Source organism: Choristoneura fumiferana, chromosome 19, assembly GCF_025370935.1.
Source record: "Choristoneura fumiferana chromosome 19, NRCan_CFum_1, whole genome shotgun sequence".
Lineage (NCBI taxonomy): Eukaryota > Metazoa > Arthropoda > Insecta > Lepidoptera > Tortricidae > Choristoneura > Choristoneura fumiferana.
Genome location: NC_133490.1, coordinates 4,864,675 through 4,888,630, shown reverse-complemented (window position 1 = coordinate 4,888,630; position 23,956 = coordinate 4,864,675). Strand labels below are relative to the sequence as shown.

The window sequence follows — 23,956 nt, the reverse complement described above, 5'->3', positions numbered from 1 at the left end:
ACAGCTATTTAGACACTACTTGTACATGAAAAACGCTAAAAAAAACACGTTTCTTGTATGACGACCCCCTATAGTTCTTAACTTTATTTTATTTTTAATATTTGTTTTTATAGCGGCCACTGTAATACATATAACGTTTTAAACTTTCGCGATTTTCACTCATAGTCAAAATACCACCAACGGGACTTATCACGCTAATACACACAAGTAATATTTACCTCGACGTTTCGGCAACATTGCAGTGGCCGTGGTCACGAGTAGACTGAAGTGTGGGGTGTCAAGTCTGCCTAGCAGCGCGAGTCCTTCGAACTACCCGCACTTGATCACTAATAGTACCGGCACTCGTATCACGAACTACCCGCACTTGGTCATTTTTGGTGACGGACAAAGTTGGAGCATGAGAGTCTGTGATAATTTCAAGTGTCTAACTATTACGGCTCAAGAGATAGAGCCATGTGACAGACGGACGGACAGACAGCGGAGTCTCAGTAATAGGGTTCCGTTGGCACCCTTTTGGTACGGAACCCTAAAAAGTATAAAGATGTATATTTTATAGTAAAAATGCAAACTTTAAAGTCTCTGTGTGTGTATGTTTGTTACTCCTTCACGCTAAAACGGCTGGACTTGAACGAAAAGTATGTAGATAGCTGGACGTCTAGTATAACAAATGCCCGGGCTTTATTCCGATATTCAAAGTCAAAGTCAAAATATCTTTATTCAATTTAGGCTATAACAAGCACTTATGAATGTCAATAAAAATCTACCACCGGTTCGGAAAAACCTCTGTTGAGAAGAATCCGGCAAGAAACTCAACGAGGTATATTGTTTTTAAACAGATTTACAATATTATTAAATATTCGTATGGTATCGGAATAAAAAAATTAAATCTCAACCGCGAGGTTTAGAGTTATGAAATTTGGCACCTAATTTATGGGAAATCTCATGGAAATTTTATAAAATCCCGAAATTATAATTGTACTCCATAATTTAATGGATTCATTATCGTCAATTTCTGGATAGGTTTTCCCCAAGGCTCTCCACTCAGACCGGTCTTGTGCTTTCCGCATCCACCGCAATCCCGCGATCTTAACCAGGTCGTCGCTCCATCGAACTAAAAGTTACTTTTTTGCTGCAAAAAAATGTAATTATGGATTAAAACCCTGTTTACTGTTTAAGACCAACTGAGAATGACCAGAGCATTCTATTTACTCTATTCCTATTCGATAGGTACTAGAAATTCCGCGAAAACTATGCCTAAGCATCTTTTAATGCCAGCTGTATCTTCCAGCACGTACTACACGCATACAAAGAGCGTGTTTGTACGACCGGCCCTTTTCCGAGCGACCTTCAGAGACTCGATAATAACAATAAACCGCCATCGACGCGGGCGCAGCTCGTACTCTGAGTACACGTTTTTTCTCGTAACAAACGTCTCATGCGTACAGTCAGCAACAGAAGTGGATGAGCAGTTGCGGTGCTCATTCACTTCTGCTGTTGACTGTTCAGTTAAATAAACTGAATCGTGTACCAGGATGGAATCTTTTTTTATGGAATAGGGGGCAAATGAGCAAACGGATCGCCTGATGGTAAGCGATTACCGTCGCCCATGGACACCTGCAACAGCAGAAGAGTCACAAGTGGGTTGTCGGCCTTTTAAGTAGGAGTACGCGCGATCGTTTTTTTTCAGAGTTTTACATTCCATATATCTGCCAAAAAAATTATAGCGAAACTGATATGCCCTGGTACGCGATACAGAGTTTTCGACTCTACAAGTATCAAATACTACGACAGTTTGTTCTCTACAAGCACGCTACATCTTCAGCTTATACACGTCCCACTGCTGGGGACAGGACTCCTCTCAGAACGAGAGGCTCAGTGCCGATTAGGAACTTCGCACACACCATTTAATTGCTTCGCATAATATGTTCATGAAGGTTTCATCACATCAAGTTTTATTTCTGAATTTCATGGATTTTAAATATAATTTTGCACGGTAAAACTCTAGAAGGATGGGCCCGGATACGAACCTGTTATCCTCTGCTTTAGTGGCCATAGGTCAAACATAGGGCACTACGTCTATCAACTAACTACATATCCATATTTACCAGAAAAAAAAAACCGATCGCTACAAATAGGTAAAATTCAACTTAGTTACATTAAAAATGACTTGCTTACATAGTCGTACGAAGATTGCAAATTATAATTAAATAATAAATATCATGGGTCACTTGACACCAATTGACCTAGTCCCAAACTAAGCAAAGCTTGTATTATGGATACTAGGCAACGGATAAACATACTTATATAGATAAATACATTTTTTGAACATGAAACTACCTTGAGACTCACTCATATTAAATGATATTGTAACGGATAACTCACGTCTTAAACCGAGTTTAGCTCGACATGTTTCGGGCTATTTCGTAGCCCTTCTTCTCAGGAGCACCCGACTCGGCGGCTGCCGCAACACGCACACTACGCGCCACCGCTCTGCTCGCCCGAGATAAATACATACTTAAATACATATTAAACATCCAAGACCCAAGAACAAAGAATCGTGTTATTCACACAAATATCTGCCCCGGCCGGGAATCGAACCCGGGACCTCAGGTTTTTTAGTCAGGTTCTCTAACTACTTGGCCATCCGGCCATCGATTATTATATTTATTGGCTAAAAGTAAAAGTACAGATCTCAATCATATGAGCAGTTGTCCATAAGGATGGGAGGTTCAAGGAGGCACATTAAAGCCCTTGGCTGCGAGGACGGAGCTGGGATTCTGTGAAGATTAGGCTGCCATTGCCACCGACAATCACACGAGTTCAGGACATCCTCAACACACACCGACAGAACATGACAAGACGACAAAACTCCAGTAACTTACATTTGAAACCGTTTATTTAAATGAATTGTTATGTGTTGCATGTGTTCTAGACTTATTTGAAATGGTTGCTACGAGACCAAAAAATTCTATATAAACCAAGACCCGGTTTAGCACAAACAATTTTTACACAAAAAAGTGACCCCGTTCAAAATCAAATCGAAGTTTAGCAACTTATCGCACAATCGCACTTTTAAGCTTTATAAAGGTTTCATAATAAGCTACAATAGCTTACTAAGCTCAAAGTTAATTATGTTTGACCTTTAACACTGCCCGTGCCCACAATTAGTCCACTAAGTAATAAACAAAAGTTTTTTTTAATAACAATTTTTATCTACCATGCGGACAATGACTAGTTTTCATTGAGACATTCTTTCGTTACAATTCCAAGGTAGCTTACGTAAGTTAAGATTTAAAAGCACGTGTAGTTAAGTTTGTTCATAAGAAACTGATATAGGCACCTAGTTGTTCGCTTTTTGCTGCTGGAAAAAAAATGCGTTATATTTTTCCTGAAATAGAATCAGGATGATAAATCAATACAGCCTACTGTCCTTAGCGTGTTACTTGACATTGCCATGACAGTAATGTTTTTTTTTTATTTGACTGGATGGCAAACGAGCAAGTGGGTATCCTGATGGTTAGAGATCACCACCGCCCATAAACATCTGCAACACCAGGGGCATCATCTCATGTCTGCAACATCTGCAATAGCAGATGCGTTGCCAACCTAGAGGCCTAAGATGGGATACCTCAAGTGCCAGTAATTTCAGCGGCTGTCTTACTCTCCACGCCGAAACACAACAGTGCAAGCACTGCTGCTTCACGGCAGGATTAGCGAGTAAGATGGTGGTAGCAATCCGGGCGGACCTTGCACAAGGCCCTACCACCTGCAAATGAAATTAAATATGAAATCAAATAGTTTATTTTACTTTAGACATGATAAAATCGGTCTTAAAACAGTGCCAATGAGCTATGACATGTCTAACCAGATATATTAGCATGCAAACAAATCTAATGTTCTAAAATTGAGTTTGTTTTACCTAAAGTAAATTTAATAATGTTATTCACCAAGATTCATCATCATCCGCAGACTTCTCTTGTCAGGCCTGTGGACGAACTTGTCGTTCTTGCATCGGTCTAGTCAACCACCAAAGACATTGTGCACTAGACAACACGCCTTTGACTTTGACTTTTGATTTGCCCGATTTTTGACATCAAAATATAAAAGTACTGATAAAATAAACTTGAGCATAGCGAGGGTTACATTACAGGTAAAAAGCTTAGAAAACAATCAGCAGGGCTACTACGAAACTCGAAACTCGAAGTTCGTGTCATGCGGTCCCTTTGACACTTACACTGTTTAATACGAGAGCGAGAGGGACGGTACGATACGAACTTCGAGTTTCGATTTTCGTAGTAGCCCTGCTGAAGCATTTAGCTAGCAATCTCGTGAGCGTTCTAGCGAAGCGTTCAAGCGCGACCGTTGAATTAAAAACTTACAACTAGTTTTTCCCTCGGGAACTGTGCATTTTTCCGGAATTAAAAGTTGCCTATGGCACTCTCTGGCCCATAAACTATCTCTATGCCAAAAATCACAAATCAAAAGACGGACAAACATACAAACACACAACTACGTACACATTTTCGCATTTATAATATTAGTATGGATTCGCCTAAGTTTTGACCTTGCGGAAGCGTGCCCATAAAGTCAAGTTTAGACTTGCAAGAAAAATCGTGCAAGTTGCATACATTGCGGCGCTCGATTGACCACTACAAACTCGTTGGCTTTATAGCCTCGCAATGTAATGCAACTTGCACGATCTTTCTTGCAGGTCTAAACTCGGCTTTAGGCTGGCTGCATTTCCGCGCTGGATGTTGGGCGTTTATGTAGCGCGAAAAAATAATGCGCCAACCCTATGGTCATGAGTAAAATGAATAAGCTTAACATCATCGCTTGTTTCCTGTTAATAAATTCGGTATAACTCGTATTGTCCTCAAGTGACTCACAGAATTAAAAAGAAATTAATTATTTTTCGGCTAAATTATGCGCGCTAGGCACGTGACACGTTGACAACCGGAGATGTCAATAGTGAAGTGACATTTACTATCGATATGTCGATCGATTCGTGTTTAGACATAGTAAAAGAAAGCAATTACGAAACGTTTTTGTGGTGATTTAAGAGAATGACTTGTTACAGATGAGAGATTATATAAAATGGTTCTCAAAGTCTATTAGAACTATACTATGTAAATACTCGTAATATATCAGGTTGATTTCAATTATATTGGCTACTATCTTATGCGTGCCAAATGGCATTAGAATTTTTTATGCGATAATAATTTGTATGAACATATTATTATTATTATGTATGTATGTAAGCCGTTGTACAAAAATAAAGAAAGAAAAAAAATTACAACCATTGAGTGATATACATACATATGCAAAGGCGAACCTATCCCTTACGCAAACTGCACCAGTCAACCAGACGGACAGACAGACAGACAGACAACGGAGTCTCAGTAATAGGGTCCCGTATGCACCCTTTGGGTACGGAACCCTAAAAAGCAACCAAGGGCAATTTGAACTTGTGCACTAAAGATAGGTAGAGTCATTTACGATGACGCGTGCCGTGGTTCCTATTACAATGTCATTAATGTCTAATATTGACAAAACTGCTTCAAAGCAATGTATATGAGTGGGGTCATTTTACATTGATTAATTTTGGACCCCCCATAATTTTCAGTTTTATTTTATTTTCATATTTTTTGTAGCGAAAATAGAAATATACATTATGTAAAACTTTTAGCTGCCAAACAGACAAATGGATAGGCATAAAAGATATCGCCGATAGTAATACCACGCGCCATATAAATCTGCCTAAAAGTTCATTACTTAATACTGAGTTTTGACGCATTTTTGACATAATTTTTTTATGCGACGTCTTTACGTTACTCACGGATTGCGTTCGAATCGCTTAACGTTATAGTGCCTATTCAATTATTGGAATTATCGCTTTATAGTTTTTGTGGTACTAGCACCACACCATGACTACTCGGGGCAATGGACTTTTAGGCAAAGTTAGGCGGCGGAAGGTATAGAGTGACATCAATAAGGTTTCGCTTGTCAACTTTCGGTTACAGAACCTTAAAAAACAAACAGAAGTTGTTTTTTGTGACTTAATTTAGCCGTGTCTGAAACCGCGATCTTCTCGTATGTCACTGATTTTAGCTAATGCGCAGGATTGGTTTTTTCCTCAGTTTATGCGATCGTTAGATATGAATTAACCTTTAGTTTTATTAAAAATAAATAACTACCGGAATGCAATCTTGACATTATAATTTTAATCGACTAAAGGAACTCGATAAACCGACTAATTTATACAATCCCTTTTTTTAAGTATAGACAATTACTTTGCTCATTCGTAACCTTTCGATAGCTACGTCTATGCAACAAATGTGTGTTCAAGCAGCTCCTTCACCTTCACACTGTAAGAACACACACAAATCAAATCACCACCACCACACTAAGCTGACGCGTTTCGAACTCAATCAGGTTTCTTTTTTTTGTTAATTTTTATAGCAAAAAAGTAAACGAATAACATACATTTGTATTTAAATTTGCATTACTTACTTCATACGAAAGTTGTGACACACTAATGGTGTGACTTTCCTTGCGAGATGATCCTTTATTTGAACTTTAATTTCAACATTTTTGTTAGTTAATGTGTCATATTTGATTTGTAATTTATCAAGCCTTTAACTTATACAACGATTGACTTTTGCAGCATCGTCATTGATTGATGTTAATATTTGTTGATAAAAATTCAAAGAAACTGAATCACGTACCAGGAACCTTTGAGCTACTGATGTCATATTCCATACATCTACCAAAGAAATCATAGCGAAATTGATTATGAAAAGGTCCCACCCTGGTACACTATTCAGTTTCCCCGACTGTCTAAAATAGGAAATTTGAGCAATGTTGATTTCTGTGCTTTTTTTAGAACAATATAAACAATGTCAATCTCTACAGAATCCTTAATACCATACATGTGTGTTAATTGAATGTATAATGAATTCCGTTTGCCTACACTCCGTGAATAAGAACGGTTTTTTGTCTCAACAAGCCCTGTATTAGATCATCCACATAAATGTCAAGTGCAAAATGTATTACAATAACACATCTATTTTAAGATAATTAACGTGCAAAAACATCAATCTGTTAAAAACTGTACTAAGAATCCGTGTCTATAAAACTGAACTGATCTGAACCGATTTAGATGAAATTCGGCATACAGATAGTTTGAGTCCCGGAGAAGGACACAGGATAGTTTTTATCTCGTTAAATCGCAAAATGCCCGCGGGATAGCGAGAAACAAATTCTATGCTGACAGAGTCGCGGGCTGTAGATATGTTTTATACGACAAGGTAAATAAAGTAATTTATGATGAATTGTAACAAAAATAAATAATATAGAATGTACATAAATACCTATACTAATATTAACGGCAATGCATATTGCAAGAGTTATTAAGCAATCGAATTTGGTTCTTATTTTAAATTACTGATGTATTGATTTCAATACGCACTGGGCCCGCGTGGGGACAACGGCCCAAGACATCTTATCCTAAGAGGAGGCCTGTATCCAGCAGTAGGACATATATAGACTGGGAGGTATGCTTAAAGTGACACCGTCATAGCATTATAAATCATATCTATGTTCAATTATTTTTAATAGGTACCAAAGAGGCACGACACGGCTAAAGAAAAATAGATAATTATGTACGGTGATGACTGATATGACGGTAATGGGACTTTTGGGACAACAATATGATATAAATATTAGTGCCACTTGTCCCATGGGACAACTGGGACGTAATCATCCCAATGATGATGATGGGATGGGAATCCCCATGATGGGACAACTCAATGGGACTAGTGGGATAGACGGGTTTTTACTTGCCCTTTATTCTTGAAATCGTTTTTTTGTATTTTTTTTACTGGTGTCAATCAAACAAAAATAAAATTAGTATGTACCTATTCAAATGTTAAATATTTGTAGTGATATCTACTGATAATTACAAGTGACTTTAACTTCGACTTGTCAAGATTCTATCAGAAAATTTGACCGCAGTGATTAGTTGTGCCCAAACGCAATTTAAAAGCTTATGCAAAACTTCAGCTCGTAACTGTATCTGATACTTAATTTAGTTGATTTCAAAGCAGGCTGAATCATTAGATCGGATCCCGTATCATTACACGAAATTACTTTTATAATGAAATGGCCAAAACTCAACAGCAAAAAACTGGGCAAACTCAAGAATTTGGCGTAAACCGATTGGGGGCAAAAAACCCGTCCCGTTTCCTAGACGAATTGACGTAATGTACTGTAATTTAAGAATAATGATACGAAAAAAAAACTAGATGTATCACGCATCGATCAACTTGGACGGTATAAAATTAATTATATTCAACATATTAGATCTATTTTCGAGAAAACGAGATTGCTCCGGGCGAAGGCAAAAAAAGAACGTGTATTCAAGTTGAAATTGGTAACGTGGTCGGTGTACAATTACTTATTAAAATTAATACAACGACTCGGCCTTCGCCGCCCGGTCGAACTATCAATCTACCGAGAGAAACTCCCGAACCGCGTATTTACCTTCTTATTGATTTAAAATAAAACTAGCTAACTATGCACTCCACAGACCTATAAGAAGAATAGAAACGTCTAGCGAGCAAACTCCGCGCATGGCTAAGAAGACATTTACTTTCTGAACCCTGTCTGTTACGAAGTTAATTGCTTATAACCTAACCAATAAAAAGTTGGAAAACCCCGACTTTGTCACTTCAAAGTTCAATATCTCAAAAACGGCTGAACCGATTTTGATAAAACATGCCTAAGAACCATCGCTAGAAAACCTGCTTTCAATTAAAAAAACCGCGTTCAAATCCGATTAAGTCCTATAAAAAAAACTTAACTATCTTATAAAAGTTGAATACCCCCGGATATTGTAATTTTTAAGTTTAATATCTCAAAAATGGCTGAACAGATTGTAATGAAACATAGCTAGGAGCCACCGCATGAAAACTCGCTTTCACCAAAGTCAAACCACAACGGTCCTGTCGACGGGCTTGGTCAGATTTGAGTTTGCTACTTAAACCTGAGTTAACCCGAGGTTAATAGTGTCCAAATGTATGGCATGGCACTGTGTTTCCGAACCCAGGGTTAACGTTTTTTGATGCGCACCCTTACTACCAAACAAATCTCAACGCTATCTATTAAAGAGCGGATTAATGAAATTACTTTTGATTAGACATTTAACTTGTTCTCTTATGTTTAAAAAAAAATACAGAGAAAAATATTTTAAAACAGATTAAAATAGTGCTTATTCCAGCCCTTATAACCACTTTGTTAGCAGATAGTAGGTACAGTCACCAGCATTAATATCTACCACAACGGAGCGTGCAAAAATATCTGACACGTCCTTCCGGCCCTAGATATAGAGTCGTATCAGATATTTATGCACGCTTGTTGTGTCAGATATTGGTGCTGGTGACTGTACCTACTTTAGTTTTCAGTTTTTATTCTTACAAATGCGTAGCTAAAACGGTATTTGCCGCAAACCGGCACTCAGCCGCTAAAGATGCAATATTTGGCTTCTTTTTAACTCAAACTTTGTTTGTTGCAGATGATACAACTGTTGGCTGAACTTGAAGACTGATTTAGTATACTACATGAAGCCAAGTAGTCAAGAAATGAGTGACCCATGAAGTTTACTCCCAGGTACGAAATTAATGTAATAATTATTTACATTTTAATTGAAGTATTTTAAGTGCAATAGTTTTATGTACGTAAATAAGTTTTAATTTATTTTTGTAAAGTTACACTATCAGTTAAAGAAAGAAAAATCATTAAAATTAATTTTAAAGCTAGTCATATTTAGAATTAAGATACTATGTATTGTTCCGTTCATTGACAGCCCTAACACGCAGAATCAGCGGCTATATAAAAACATCGCCGAGAAAATTAAAGTTTAAATTCAAAACATTCCACAGCATTCAGCTAATCTGACTGTCAACAAAGGTCTATTGTTCACTGGACACATTGTTTCATTTACATCGAACCAAAATGAATCACTGTTATGATTGCCCGCTAAAATGTATTCATTTAAATTCGATTGTTTATGACAAACTGAATTCTTGTTTTCACAGGTCGGTATCGATCGAGGACGCCCCTGCCGGAGACCAGCGATGACTGCGATGGCGGCTCACCAGGAATCCTTGCACGAGAGGCTGCAACCGGCGGAGGAGCCGCTGTTCCTGCACCGTGGTGCGGCCTGGCCCGCCCCCGACCCCCACGACCCCCAGGATCACGACGACCACAGCGACACCTCCCCCTACTACAACATGCCAAAAAGAAACAAGAGGAAGAACTTCAAACCGCGATGCGCTCCCAACGCCACCACGTTCTCCGACGACTCCAACGGCGCCAATGGAGAACAGAGTCCCGTTAACGGCAACGAGAGGACAACGCCGGACCAAACTGAAGATGACTACCCTAAAATAGGAGTCACCAACTTCAACTTCCTCAAAGGAGTCGCCGTCGACCTAAGTAGGAGGCTGAGCACGGACTCAAATGAAAACATAGATTCAAATTACCAAAATAGGTTACCGGACGAAAAGAAGGTTGATTCGTTCCAACGCTCATACATAGATAGCTTACAAATAAGCCAAGAAGCCCAAAGGGACCGGACTGTTCTTAACTTTAGTAATTTACAAAATAAATCTTTTTGTGCCAAAAATCCTTTTGCAATATCTCAGTTAATTAAGACTAACTCGCCCCCTAGAAGAAGGGAGTCGGAATCTGATGATGACAATAAAGGTCAGGACATTAACGCGAATGATAGGTTAGAGAATCAAGAGCACATGGAGGTGAGCGAGACGCAGCAGAATGGAGATGGTTCAAATGCGACAAATAAAATCCTGAGGGATTACGCTATGAATACTATGAAAGAACTATTGGGTATATATGGCCTGTCTTCCAATGAAGTAGCAGACGCTATTAGTGGACAAATTAGGGCGTTGGAAGCACTTCAAGGTAAACTAATATCAAATTACCGATCAGTAAAAATTAATATTAAACAACAAAATAATATTCCTCTTTCTTCAATAGGGAAACCATTCACTCAGCTGCCACTGAGCCTGAAGAGAAGACATGATTCAGGGGAGGTTGGTGACAAGATTCGAAGAAGATCGTCATCAGCTACTGAAGATGACTCCACTAATATTACTCCACCGAAAACACCAGACAATGACATTGAAGCTCAAAGGTAGATATTGCAGCCTTGACCTATCGTTTAGTTAAACATATCCTAAGTGTATATTTGTTGCTTATAAACATAATGAAATTATCATTAGCATTGTACTAGAGATTCTATTAAACACCTTCCAGCTGTAACAATTTATAATCATTATAATCTTTTTATTATCCAATCGGGCTCATTATTTAATGACAATCTTCCTGGAATAACTATTTTTTTTTTAGGCAAAGGGCTTTACAAATCATTAACCAGCAGTCGATGAGGCTGTTTGGAAGAACTCCTGAAGAGGAAGGCAGCGGCTCTGACGATGGAGAACAGACCCTGGACTTAAGTGTCTCCAGAGACACGGACGGCCAGGTAAGAATATAAGTATGTTTAAAGTTACTTTCAGAGCAATTTAAGAGAAATATATCATGTCTCTCAAGTAAATAATGATGACTATGTTATACTACATATAAACTGTTAATGAAAGGACAAAATTACAATTGAATATTTTTTATCTGTTTTTGGTTTTACGAGTGTACGTATCACGCAATTACTACTAGACGTTATACACAATTTCAAAACTTTGTAGCTCAAAAAAATATGTAAACTAAACCAAACTTTAAAAAACACTGAATAAAGTTAACTAATTAGGAGCACTAATTATGAGACTTTAATCTTAATTGCTTTGGTAAAATTCTGTTACTATTAAAGTTTCGCTAGTAATTTTGGTAGTAAGTATTGATTGTTAAACGTAGTTAGCGCTGTCAAAATTATTATTGTTGTCATCAGTTTGAATGATGACGAAAACATACCTACAAGTTAACACAAGACTTGTAAAATTGAACGTTTCAATCATTCAATATTATATTTGTACAGGAACAATCGACGACTTCCAGCACCGGGAACAGCGTATCAGAGTTTGAACAGCAAAGCTTGCTCATGCGGAAGAACCTGGAGGACTTAGCTAATTTACAAATGCAGGTACAGCCACATCTAGTTGGAGACTACTTATCTTTAATTTAACGTTTCAGGGTCATTATTCGAACGTTTATTCCGTATAATGTTCGTGGGCACATTTTTGTTAACATGGTAGAAGATTCTGTTACGATTTCCAGGTTATCTAGTAGAAGTGTAGGCCGTTGAAAGGCTCGAATAATGACTTCAATATAACATGACCGTTAGCACTTACAAAAACAAATAAGAAAAATAATTATCACGTTGACTTATAAATGATGATAGACTTTAAATATTTGTAGTCGTTCAACTGACAGCGAACCTTAAATGTTAAGGAATTTCTTGGCTAACTAATACCTAAAACAGACTCCAAAAAAACAATCATACTTTGATTGCTTAGTAGCGACACTGGTGAGCGGTTAGTTCCGAAGAGTGTGACGTCTGTCGACGAAACATAGATGCTTAAGTAGCATAGTAAGCAACCTGTATGTATGCATAGGAAATCGTGTCTAGATTCCTGTCCAGCAGTGTGTAGGGGTTATAGCACGCAGCACGGATTGCACTATTCCCAATCCATGTCTCAGTTTGTATTTTCGATAACTAATACCTATCTATCTAAAATGGATAGTAATTGATTTTATAGAAATAGAAATAGAAATCATTTATTCGTGACAAAGTAACGTAGCATAACAAAAAGGTATTAAAAATTAAGAAAGTTGTATGTCACGAAATCGAACGTAATATGGCACTAAATAAAAAAAATACACCGCTTTCAACCCAGACATAGACGGAATCATAGAAAGTATTGATGGAGCTATGTATACTTAACAATGTAAATGAATTGGTATTACTAAGTTAATTATTAAGTGGTACTGGGCCGGTCACGTCAGCCGAATGCATCCTCTGCGGTGGGCTAAAAATGCCACTGAATGGATGCCACAAGACGGATGGCGACGGCGGGGTAGGCCACGGCGGTGGCGGGACGACCTGGACATACTTCTCGACTACTGGGCTCAGGCCGCTTTGGATCGGGAGAAATGGAGGACAAGGGGGAGCCCTTTGCCCAGCAGTGGGACATGAATCCAGGCTAGATAGTAATGATAATAAGGGGTCGACATTCATATTTAATTATTTTCTAGGGCTTCTTCCAAAAACCAATGATGGACGCCGATGACTCACAAGAAAGAAACTGCAGGCCAGTGGTAAGTTTATTGAATAAGCGTAATATTATTTACATTTAGCAGGCCAGTGGTAAGTTAAAGCGTAATATTATTTAATTATAATTTCTTTTATTAAACTATAATAAGGATGACATACAATGACATCAGAGGAATTAAGTAAAGATTTTTAACACGCTCTCATTTTTTTTTAAATAGTTTAGTTAGGTATTGTTTACGGATAATCTTAAAAGTACGTATTATATCGTGAAATTATATTTTTTATGATTGGATGTGATGACGGGTCGGTCTTAACGAAATAAAGCTACATTGTCTTTTGTGAATGCCAAAAACTAATTATTGGATTCAATAAATAAAACACTTTTTTATTTTCATGTCGTAAGTCACTTCTTAAGCATTCTGTCATACACAACCGCTAATTTCCAGTATTTATCGATATTAGCGCGCACGCGCAGGTTTTCCTCTTGTTAGTGTCTTTTAACGGGGAAACTGTGTCTGTGTGTCATTGCAACTCCCTAGTGTCATATATTATTTTACTTATGAGTTACATTGTTGTAAAGAATTCCTATTTTACTATTATATTGAACGTTATGTCAAATTTAATAGTTCATGTATCCGGCTATAAGGAGCAATAGCTACTCTTGTGCAAATCAAGACAACAAACAATTGCATTAAAACGGACAATATACAGCTTAATATGAGACTGAATATTCATTGTCCCAAGAGCTTTGGCTTATTCTTAAAAAATCGTACAAAACATTTTAATTTCATTTCCAATATTATCATCATCATCAGTCTGAAGACGTCCATGCACTGTTGAACAAAGACCTCCCCCTAAAAGTGCTAAGCTTTAAATTGACGATAATTCAAAATCCTCTCTAGTTTTCAGAATCATTATTCGAAAACATCATAATTAAAAAAATATTTGCTATTTGCGTGTTTATTTTCCAGATCAAGCACTTAGTTTTACAACCACTTAAGTCCGGTAATTAACTTGTTTTCATTCAATACGATGTTTTACTTCACGTAAATAGAGTCTATGTCCTAAAACCAATTTCAATTCAAATTATCATTCACGTTTTGTGGCTACCAAATTTTATTATCGGTTAACTTACTAAGCCAACAAGAACATAACTGTAACATAATTATGCATTCAAATTAAACATGATTTAAATAAACCATCCTTCACTTTACAGTCATTCTCATCATTTACCATACATCGCTTGTTTAGTTTGCCTTTCATAACTCTAGCTAGGTTTCTGTCACAAACGACACCGCAATGTAAGGCAAGCAATTGATGACAGTCGTTCTACTTTTAAATGTTACGAGTAATGTTCTCCACAATTGTGTACATTCTTTACACGGTATCGTGAAAAGTGTCGGTCCACTAATTTATTCGATGATCAACCGTTTCTGTAGTTTCGGCTTAATTATCGATTCCACACAAATGTTTACTAAGGTCAGTAAACCCGTAGAGAGCTGTCAATAATGTCAACTTTGTCATCGATGTTTACTTGAAGCTGTCATTCTTACTCATAGCTCTCAATGAAGCCATCTGTAAGAAAGAAAGGATCGCAGAAATCGAAATCAAAAATGGCATCTTTTATATTTCTTTTCTTTGGTTATACCAGCGCTTTCGAAAAGGCTATCATTGCCAAGAATACTTCGCACAAAAACATCATCATCAGGACCCGGATCCTCAAAGATGACAAGTCTAACAATATTACTGTTCTCTCTAGTAAATAAATCATTTAATCCATTAGGATTAAATGATAATTATAACAAAACAAATATTACATTAAACTTTAATGAAAATTACTACTAAAATCAAAAATATGGAAAATCACAAAAAAATACTAAATGTATGTCAAAAAATAAATGAATAATTAAATTGAATGAGAAAATGATACAAAACACAAATATTATTAGACGCTATACTACTAGCTCGCTTAACTCGCTTAGCTCGCTGAAGTGGCAATGGGCGGGCCATATAGCACGGAGAGCGGATGGCCGTTGGGGCCGAAAAGTTCTCGAGTGGAGGCCGCGGATCGACAAGCGCAGTGTAGGACGTCCACCAACAAGATGGTCGGATGACCTGGTTAAAGCCGCGGGTTCACGGTGGATGCAGGCCGCTGCCAACCGAAGCAACTGGAGGTCTAGGAGGAGGAGGAGGAGGTGATGATGATGAGTGCTGCCTTTTCGCAACGTAACGTTTGGCAACCTGTTTCATTTCGCAACTTTTCATTTCGCAAACTCTAAAACTGTAAATATTTCAGGATTTATTTCAGGGCCATCGTGTAGATCCCTTTAGGTTAGGTTAGGTTACTTTTATAAAAATCCTGAAATATTTACAGTTTCAGAAACAAACAGTTGGGAAATTAAAAGTTGCGAAATGGAACAGGTTGCCAAACGTTATTCGCCGAAACATTAGTAAACCGGGCGGGCCACATCGCCCAAAGAACAGATCACCGTTGGGGGTGAAAAGTTCTCGAGTGACGACTTTAAATCGGAAGACGAAGCGTTGGCACTTGGCAGGCCTTCCACTAGACGGACTGACAACATCGTGAGAATTTCGGACAACTGGTGGATGCAAGTGGCGAGTTGTCGTTCATTGCGGCGTTCTAAGGGTGAGCCTTTGTTCAGCAGTGGACGTCTTCCGGCTGATGATGATGATGATACAAGCTATTTACCGCGTCGCTAGCGGCCCCGCGTATGGAAACCACGGCCTAATACAACTAATCTGCTCAATCTAGCCAGTTCACTCAATTGAGGGGCTCCGAGATCTGTTTACAACTGTTTCGAAATACCCGCCCAGGGCCCCCAATCTCAGTGTCATCAATGTCTACCGTGAGATTGTATGGATCTCGCGTGTGTGATACATTTCGATGGTAACAAGGATTAGGACTCAGTTGAGATGAAATGACATAGTGATAGAGACGCGCTGTATCTAACACTGGGTAATGTTAAAGTACCAATCGACTGAATTTGCAGTAGCATATGTACCAAGATGGAACCCATTCACGATCTGCACGATATTTTTCTTATCATACTCCTATCTATAATAATAATAATAATAAGCCATTTATTCCGGACAGAATCTATAGAGGTTAGTTACAGTGAAAATAATAATAACAGGACAGGTGGTGTTAAGTAGTAGGTAGGTACAATTAAGACAAACGTGAACTTAAAATAAAATGATATAAAAATAAAAATAATCATAATAATACACGACTGCCCAGCGTCGTCAACCATGATTATGTCTAAAATGGGTGACCATGAAGTTCCTAAAATGTTATATCATCAACCTTAAAATAAAATACCTAGTTTTTGCGGGTAAATATAAGAAGATAGGAACGAAAAGTTTGAATTCATTTAAAGAAACTTTCAAAAGAGTCAATAAACCCCAATCAGGTAATTGATTATTGTCATCAAATTAACATAAACTTAAGGACAAAATGACAAACTTACATTAAGTCTCATGTTCCAACCGCTGTACTGCCTAATTCGAGAGACGCAAATAATCAATCTCTTAAACAACCAGTCGGTTTAACAGTACTATTAACTGCTCCATATAATCCAAATTAAGTCGTAATAAAGAAATCATTCCAAAATCAAATTAAAAGTACAACAACCTAATCGATTAAATAATCGATTAATTAATCGAGCCAAGCGTGGAGCACCGTCCCCCGAATTAGAATACCTAATTCATAAACAGTTTTGTATGTAGGTGTAAAACGTTGTAATATTGATAAATATTCACGGCACACAATAAACATCGGAAATATAGAAGAAGCCGTGTTTTTAATTGCTATAATTAACGAATTCTTAATAAATTATATCTCTATCGCCTTAGGAGCGCACGGTATAATAATTTATAGAAAAAGAAAGGGATATTTAACGGAAATATCGAAGCGGGATGGGGATAGTGGGAACGCTGGGTCCGGTGGGAGGTTGCGACTCGATAATCGATGATTTTATCAAACAATCGATTTGTCATTCGATATCTAGGCAGTGAGTTTGCCGGCGGCGCCGTTTGATTTTTCCAATATGTTCTAATTTGTGCTGGCCCATTAATTACTGACATGTGAATTCTATTATTACCCTTTTTTGTATCGCCAAATATATGGTTTAATTATACGTTAGTGTGATCAGATGTTTCTATAAAATTTGTAGCTTTTGCCTCAAAAATGTTATTCAATTTATTTAACTACTTACAACTAATGAAACATCACTAGTTATCGCATTATAATCTTTTGTTATTATAATTTATAATAATGTTCAACGTTGTACGACTATTTGTTTTCTAATTGGCGGATACACACTGTATTTATAATTAAACTGTAAACAAAAATATTTGTTTGTTTTGTTTCACCATAGACTATTGATTATGGAGATCTAAACATTTTCATTCCATTACGCTTTGCTGACCTTAACTACACACAACCTATATAATATTAGACGTAGAAGTAAGTACTAAAAGCAATGGAACGGTTCACAGGTTGAGATAATTTAACTAACACCCCTGGTAGGCTCTGTACGTACATTCAGCCAATTTAATTCCCAAGTTACTCTCAAGTTACTTTAGAATCTTGTCATCATGATGTTTAACAGAGATAGGGGTCTTTCAACGTGGACCCTGCAACAAAAAGTGTCCAAGGGAAAACCCAGGAAGTGGTGGAAGGACTGCGTAGAGAGAGATCTCTGGCGGTAGACAAGAGAACATCGTGGAGAAAGGAGGATAGATATATACAGGAGAGAGAGAGAGAGAGAGAGAGAGAGAGAGAGAGAGAGAGAGAGAGAGAGAGAGAGAGAGAGAGAGAGAGATAGGGGTCGATCAGCATCATCATTATCATATTATCAACCGTAGGACCTCCTCCTCCGGTTTTAGCACTTCCAGCGCCCCCAATACAATATGGGCTTCAGGCGCCCCTTTAAGTCCGGCGTCCTGGGCGGTCGCCCCCCCCCCGCGCCCGACTCTAACGCCGCTATTGGTGGAAATCCTACGCTGAGCTTGCCGATTCGCGGTCTCCTCTCGAGAACCTTTAGGCCCCAACGGCCCTGTTCTCCGTGCTAAATGGCCAGCCCATAGCCACTTCAACGAGCTAATCAATCACGCGTCAGTTTCATACAAAGAAAATGTAAAAAAGACACCGCATTGTGTACGTTCGTAGCACAGTCTACAATAGTAACATACTCGTAGTCCAGCCAATCGCCTGACCGCCGGTCGCACGGCAATAAAGCACAAATCGTCACAAATCGTCACCCGCCGGATGCTAACCTAGACTGTTCAGTAAATGGGAAACGCCATTTGCCTATTGCTCCCCCACAGGATATCGCGGGACGGGCAACGATCCCGGCTGAATTAGGATTTTACAAGTGCCATTTACCACGACGGTAGTAAAAGCTATTGTCGCAAACTATTCTGCTATTGCGTGGATTTTAGAGTAAGAGAGGATAGGAGGAACCGCCCATGTTTCTATCCGGCAGTTTGTTACAGGTACAAAACTAGAATAGGAATGGTAGTCATGCTAGCTAAAATCATTTGGCGTCTATTGTGGCTAAATCGTGGATACTCTATGACTCCAACTGATTATAACAAACTGTTTTTCTAAATCGATTCTTTCGTAAGCAATTTCGGTGATTACGCGAATTAATCGAAATCGCGTGAATTTAATCGATTTTTAGATATTTTAAGAACTGGCGGGAGCACCGGGGCTGAGAACGTAAAACATGACTCATTTCTACAATTCAAAAGACCACTAGTTGAATATTACATACGAAACCAAACCAATTCCATCTCCAACGAACTCATATATGATCTGATTGTAATATACCCGATCAATCGTAAATTTCAAGACTTTGTTATACATTGGCACATCGTTAATGCTGCGCGATGCCGCGGGCCACGCGTGTGTACTATAGCGAATAAAGTATAGTTGCGAGCCCTTTTGTTAATTAACTTAGAGTCTTGCATATCCTGTCGACCAGGAACAGTGGAGATATGGAGACGACCTGAGTAAAATAAATTAGTAATTAAAAATATTTTTGTATTATTTTTGTGAAAAACATAATTTACATAGCTTTTGGTTGATATAGCTAAGAAGTGATTGCTGGTTGAGTATGCGAATGAAGTGAAAAGCTACTAAAAGAGATATATATTTTTATTCTTAATTGTTGTTTTACACTTTTAATCTCATCTACACTTTTCATTAGGTAAAATAGCGGTTAATCACGAATCAGTTTTATGTAAAAAAGGACAGTTTTATGTAAAAAATATGCACAGAAGAAAAACGGTAACATGCTTTTTATGTTTCGTCATAGATTTGTAACAATAAACCCTCATAGAAACCCCTTTATTGTCTTTTACAATACAGCTAATTATCAAAATGTTCTAACAAAGAAAAGTTTTCGCAGTCGACTGCGTACGCGCAGACCGTGAATCAAATTATAACGGGTGAAATGATAACGCATGTTTTTATAGTTGTTTACAATGCAATTAAAAGGTGAATTTTAAATTAAAAATAAATCACGTTCTCAATACTATTCTTCTTTTTTTATTTTACTTAAATATTTTTCCAAGTTATACCGACTCTACGACGTTGTTCCGACTATTTATCTGTTTTACAAAGAGCCAGCTAGTCTAGGAAAGAGCTATTAATATTCAAAGGCTTCGTCTACCATCGATTCGCTATAAACCGAGGCGATTCGTTAACTTTCCTCCATAACTAAGGAGCGTAGGAAAAAAAGAAAAAAAGCACCTCCACAGATTTAATGTGCGTATAATTTCTTTGTGGCACCGCGCAGAATGTGAACAGACGTCATAAAATATGCATTTCTTTGGATGCGTACGAGTTGCACGCACACTCCGGTAACACGTGCACACATGCAAGCTAACCCACAGTGTATCTACGACGCACTTTACGCACACCAGGGTACGATCACAATAACTCAATTGCACTACACTCTCATCGCTTTTGCATATTCATTTGAGTCTTGCAGTTTGTATCTTTGTATAAAATTATAATGCATTATGTGATCCGAAGCGTTTTCTTCGTTTTGCGTTATAAAAGGCAGATACTAGTGTTCTTTGGTTCTTTTTACTCTATCCCGTGTTATACCTAACTATCAAAATAGATTGTTTCTGTAAAATACTAAGAGTTAATTCTAGCTTTTTTGCCTGCCTTGCTTCTTTAAAAATAATACTTTGATGTGTAATTTTATTAATCCAAATTGAAATTACTCAAACTGGTATTAATTAGCTGGTTAATTGGTAGGCAAATTAGAATTTGTTGTCTGTTTACATTTGTTGTGTATGTGTATTGTTCATACAATACAACACATGTTAGTTTTATCTAATCTTGATATTGCTCTAATCTACTGTAAATTTAACCACCTGCTAAAATTTATTCCTTACTTGAGTCCATTGTAAATGTTGCCTGGAAGAGATCGCTCTGAAGCGATAAGGCCACCTATTGCTTACCTTAAAATATCTATAAGTATACCTGTTTTTTCTGTACTGCTTACTATGTGTTGGTATGTAATAAAGAGTTATTGTATTGTATTGTAAACTTTTACAAAAAAAAGTAAAACAAAATTTTTTTCACTCCTTAAGTTTTCCAAATAAATTGTAAAGTAAACCTTCGAGTTTGTAAAATTACGAGAGTTGTGGCCCATTATCTGTTTCACTGACCTAAACTTAACACTAATTTAAAACGCTAACCACGACAACACAACAACACTTTCCATTCATTAGATCCTAAAATTGTATTTAATATTACTATACGATTAACTAACTTTATTAATTATATTGTTGATACTCCGAAAAAATATTCACTCTGTACTAACTGTTTGACACGTTAACATACCCCAATTCGATTTGTCGTATTCACAAAATCATCAAAATAAGAATTGTCCACAAATTGAACAAAACTAACGTTCACAATCACAACAAATTATTGTCATATTCATTGACATACAATGAGGCAAGACTTTCGCACTATCGACTTTCCAATTTGTACAATAATAGCAAATATGCGCTTTAATATGACAGTCATATGGCATGTGACCCCGTCATTTTGTGCGTATGCGCAGAATAATAATGTCATGCAGATTTTATACTTTATACGTGTTACTGGATTTCTGTCTGGGTTTATGTGAACGGTCTGTTATGATGATTTTGCTTGAAGAGGTTTATTAATGATGGCTTTTGGCACCAAACGCATTTAAAAATCATTAAGATATTGAATTTAACTGGCTATAATTTAATTTTATACGAGTATTATGGCTACCTATATAATGATTTGATTTAAAAATTTCTTCTTAAAATGTACAATTAGGATAAAAATATAAATTGAAACGCTACATATATTTCAGAGCTCTAGAGGCTAAAGTTAAATTTGATGCCACATCCGTCGTTATTATCCTTAATAATAGTAATTATTATAAATGCTAATATAACTCTGTCTGTCTGTTACCTCTTTATACTTAAACCGCTCAACTGTGTTACACGAAATTGTTTGAGATAGTTTGAAATGGGCATAAAATTGTTTTTATCCCCAAAAAATGCATAAATAGTTCCCATGGAATAACGTTATACAAATTCGCAGACAAAATCGCGGGCAACAGCTAGTTGCAAATAAACAAACAGACTCCAGAACTTCTTAATCATCCGCGGTAAAGCGAGTAACATCGAGATAATACTTTGAACTTATTGAAATTAAAACAAAACCGCATTCGAACCTTTGTACATCACCTGCGTATTCGATGTAAAAATCGATTGCAAGAACAAAACGAGCGAACTGAGCAAAGTTCTCGATTATCGCCACATTAATCCACATAATCGATTCGGTCGTATCGATACTATCGATGCGATCGGCTCCGCGTCTATATCCATCATTGTACCTTTATTTTATTAAAGGACGGGACGAAGTCGGGAAATGGTAATTAAGGTTTGTTTAGTGATGCATTTTGTATAAAACGTACCGTTGGCCAATGAAAACATTAAGCGTATTTAGAACTTTACCACTGTCTCTTCTTTAAAAATTTGTTCACATAACAATTTTTTAATGAGTAGAATATCTAAATTACTATGGGTCAATTTACACCAATTCTATACATATTTATATGTATAGAGATACACATATTTAAATGCATAGTAAATAACCTAGATTACAAAACAAACTTGCATTATTCAAACATTAAATCTGCCCTGACATCGAACCTGGGCTCGAATCCGAAACCGCAAGCTTCATAGACCAAGCTCTCTAACCACCAGGCTATTGGTCATTTTAACTTTACAGACGCAAAGTCAAAAGTAGGTACTTGACATTTTCTCTGTAAACTTGAAGAGTTCTGTGAGCTTCATTTAATATAAGCATTATTAGATCCGAAGCCGAGGTGGCCAATTGGTTTGACCGTGGGTTCAAACCCTGGCTCGCACCTCTGAGTTTTTCGAAATTCATGTGCGGTCACATTTGAAATTTACCACGAGCTTTACGGTGAAGGAAAACATCGTGAGGAAACCTGTACAAACCTGCGAAGCAATTTAATGATGTGTGTGAACTTCCCAATCCGCTCTGGGCCCGCGTGGGAACTACTGCCCAAGTCCTTTCATTCTGAGAGGAGGCCTGGTCCCAGCAGTGGGACGTAACTAGGCTGGGACGATGATGATGATGATTATTAGATCATATCAAAAATGAGATGAAAGTAAAAGTCCCCTCAACTACCCATTTCCGTGCAAAAAGCTGCGGAAACGAAACAACTAACTAATGCACCCCATCATTACTTACGACTTAAAACAACTAACTTTCGCAAAACAACACTAATTGACTACTGAGCAGTAAAAACAGAGAAGCGAACCATCAAGTGAGACAGGGTAAACAGAGCAAAAACCAAACAAGATCATGCGGAATCATTTACTCCAATCACCGCTCGCCGAGCCGGCCGGAGACACCCGAACAAAGACGAAGCCCCAGACAGATCGCGGTTACGTGTGATGGGAATAGCCATGGCAATTGCACTGGCGCAGGTCAACTTTATGGTGAACTGGCCTTTAAAACTGGGCTTCGGTTGCGTTCACCATTAAATATGGCATTTGAAGACAGGGTAAACCAGAAAGTACACCAAACAAGATCATGCGGAATCATTTACTCCAATCACCGCTCGCCGAGCCGGCGGAGACGAAGGCCCCGAGACGCTCGCGGTTGAATCCGATAAGCCATGGCAATTAGCACTGGGCGCAGGTCAGACTCAGGCGGAGCTTTAAAACTGGGCTTTACGGTTGCGTTCAACCATTAAATATGGTTGATATACGATGAAAGTGGCGCCCCGCCTAACTTTTAAGACAAGAATCAGCAAATCGGGCAAAGCAGTTAGATCCATAGTTACAATTAGGTTTTTTACAAACGAACCATCACAATCAGCCAGTTTTTGGCATACAATGTTTTTACTATAAATTATTTACAAGACAATGACTACTTACCAGTACCAGTTGTTACCATCTTGATCTGTCATGTTTTTCTGTATCTACTGAGCTTGATAGATAGGAAAACGATAATAAACCCATGCAAAGGGTAAACTTTTTTTTTTGCAACTCAGAAAGTGAGAGAAGCGTGATTTAAGTATCTCTTCGGCTAAA

The 23,956-nt window shown here is 37.6% G+C and overlaps 1 protein-coding gene across 1 annotated transcript in view; it reads left to right on the top strand.

Moving 5' to 3' along the window:
* The window catches only part of LOC141438765 (zinc finger protein castor homolog 1-like), a 96,819-nt gene that overhangs the window by 54,787 nt on the left and 18,076 nt on the right, over nucleotides 1-23,956 (top strand). The window contains exons 2-8 of the mRNA XM_074102721.1: nucleotides 9,572-9,666; nucleotides 10,095-10,980; nucleotides 11,056-11,212; nucleotides 11,428-11,560; nucleotides 12,065-12,169; nucleotides 13,282-13,341; nucleotides 14,302-14,305. Of these exons, the coding sequence (XP_073958822.1) occupies nucleotides 10,134-10,980; nucleotides 11,056-11,212; nucleotides 11,428-11,560; nucleotides 12,065-12,169; nucleotides 13,282-13,341; nucleotides 14,302-14,305 (1,306 nt within the window). The 5' untranslated portion in view covers nucleotides 9,572-9,666; nucleotides 10,095-10,133. The remainder of the gene's footprint in view (nucleotides 1-9,571; nucleotides 9,667-10,094; nucleotides 10,981-11,055; nucleotides 11,213-11,427; nucleotides 11,561-12,064; nucleotides 12,170-13,281; nucleotides 13,342-14,301; nucleotides 14,306-23,956) is intronic.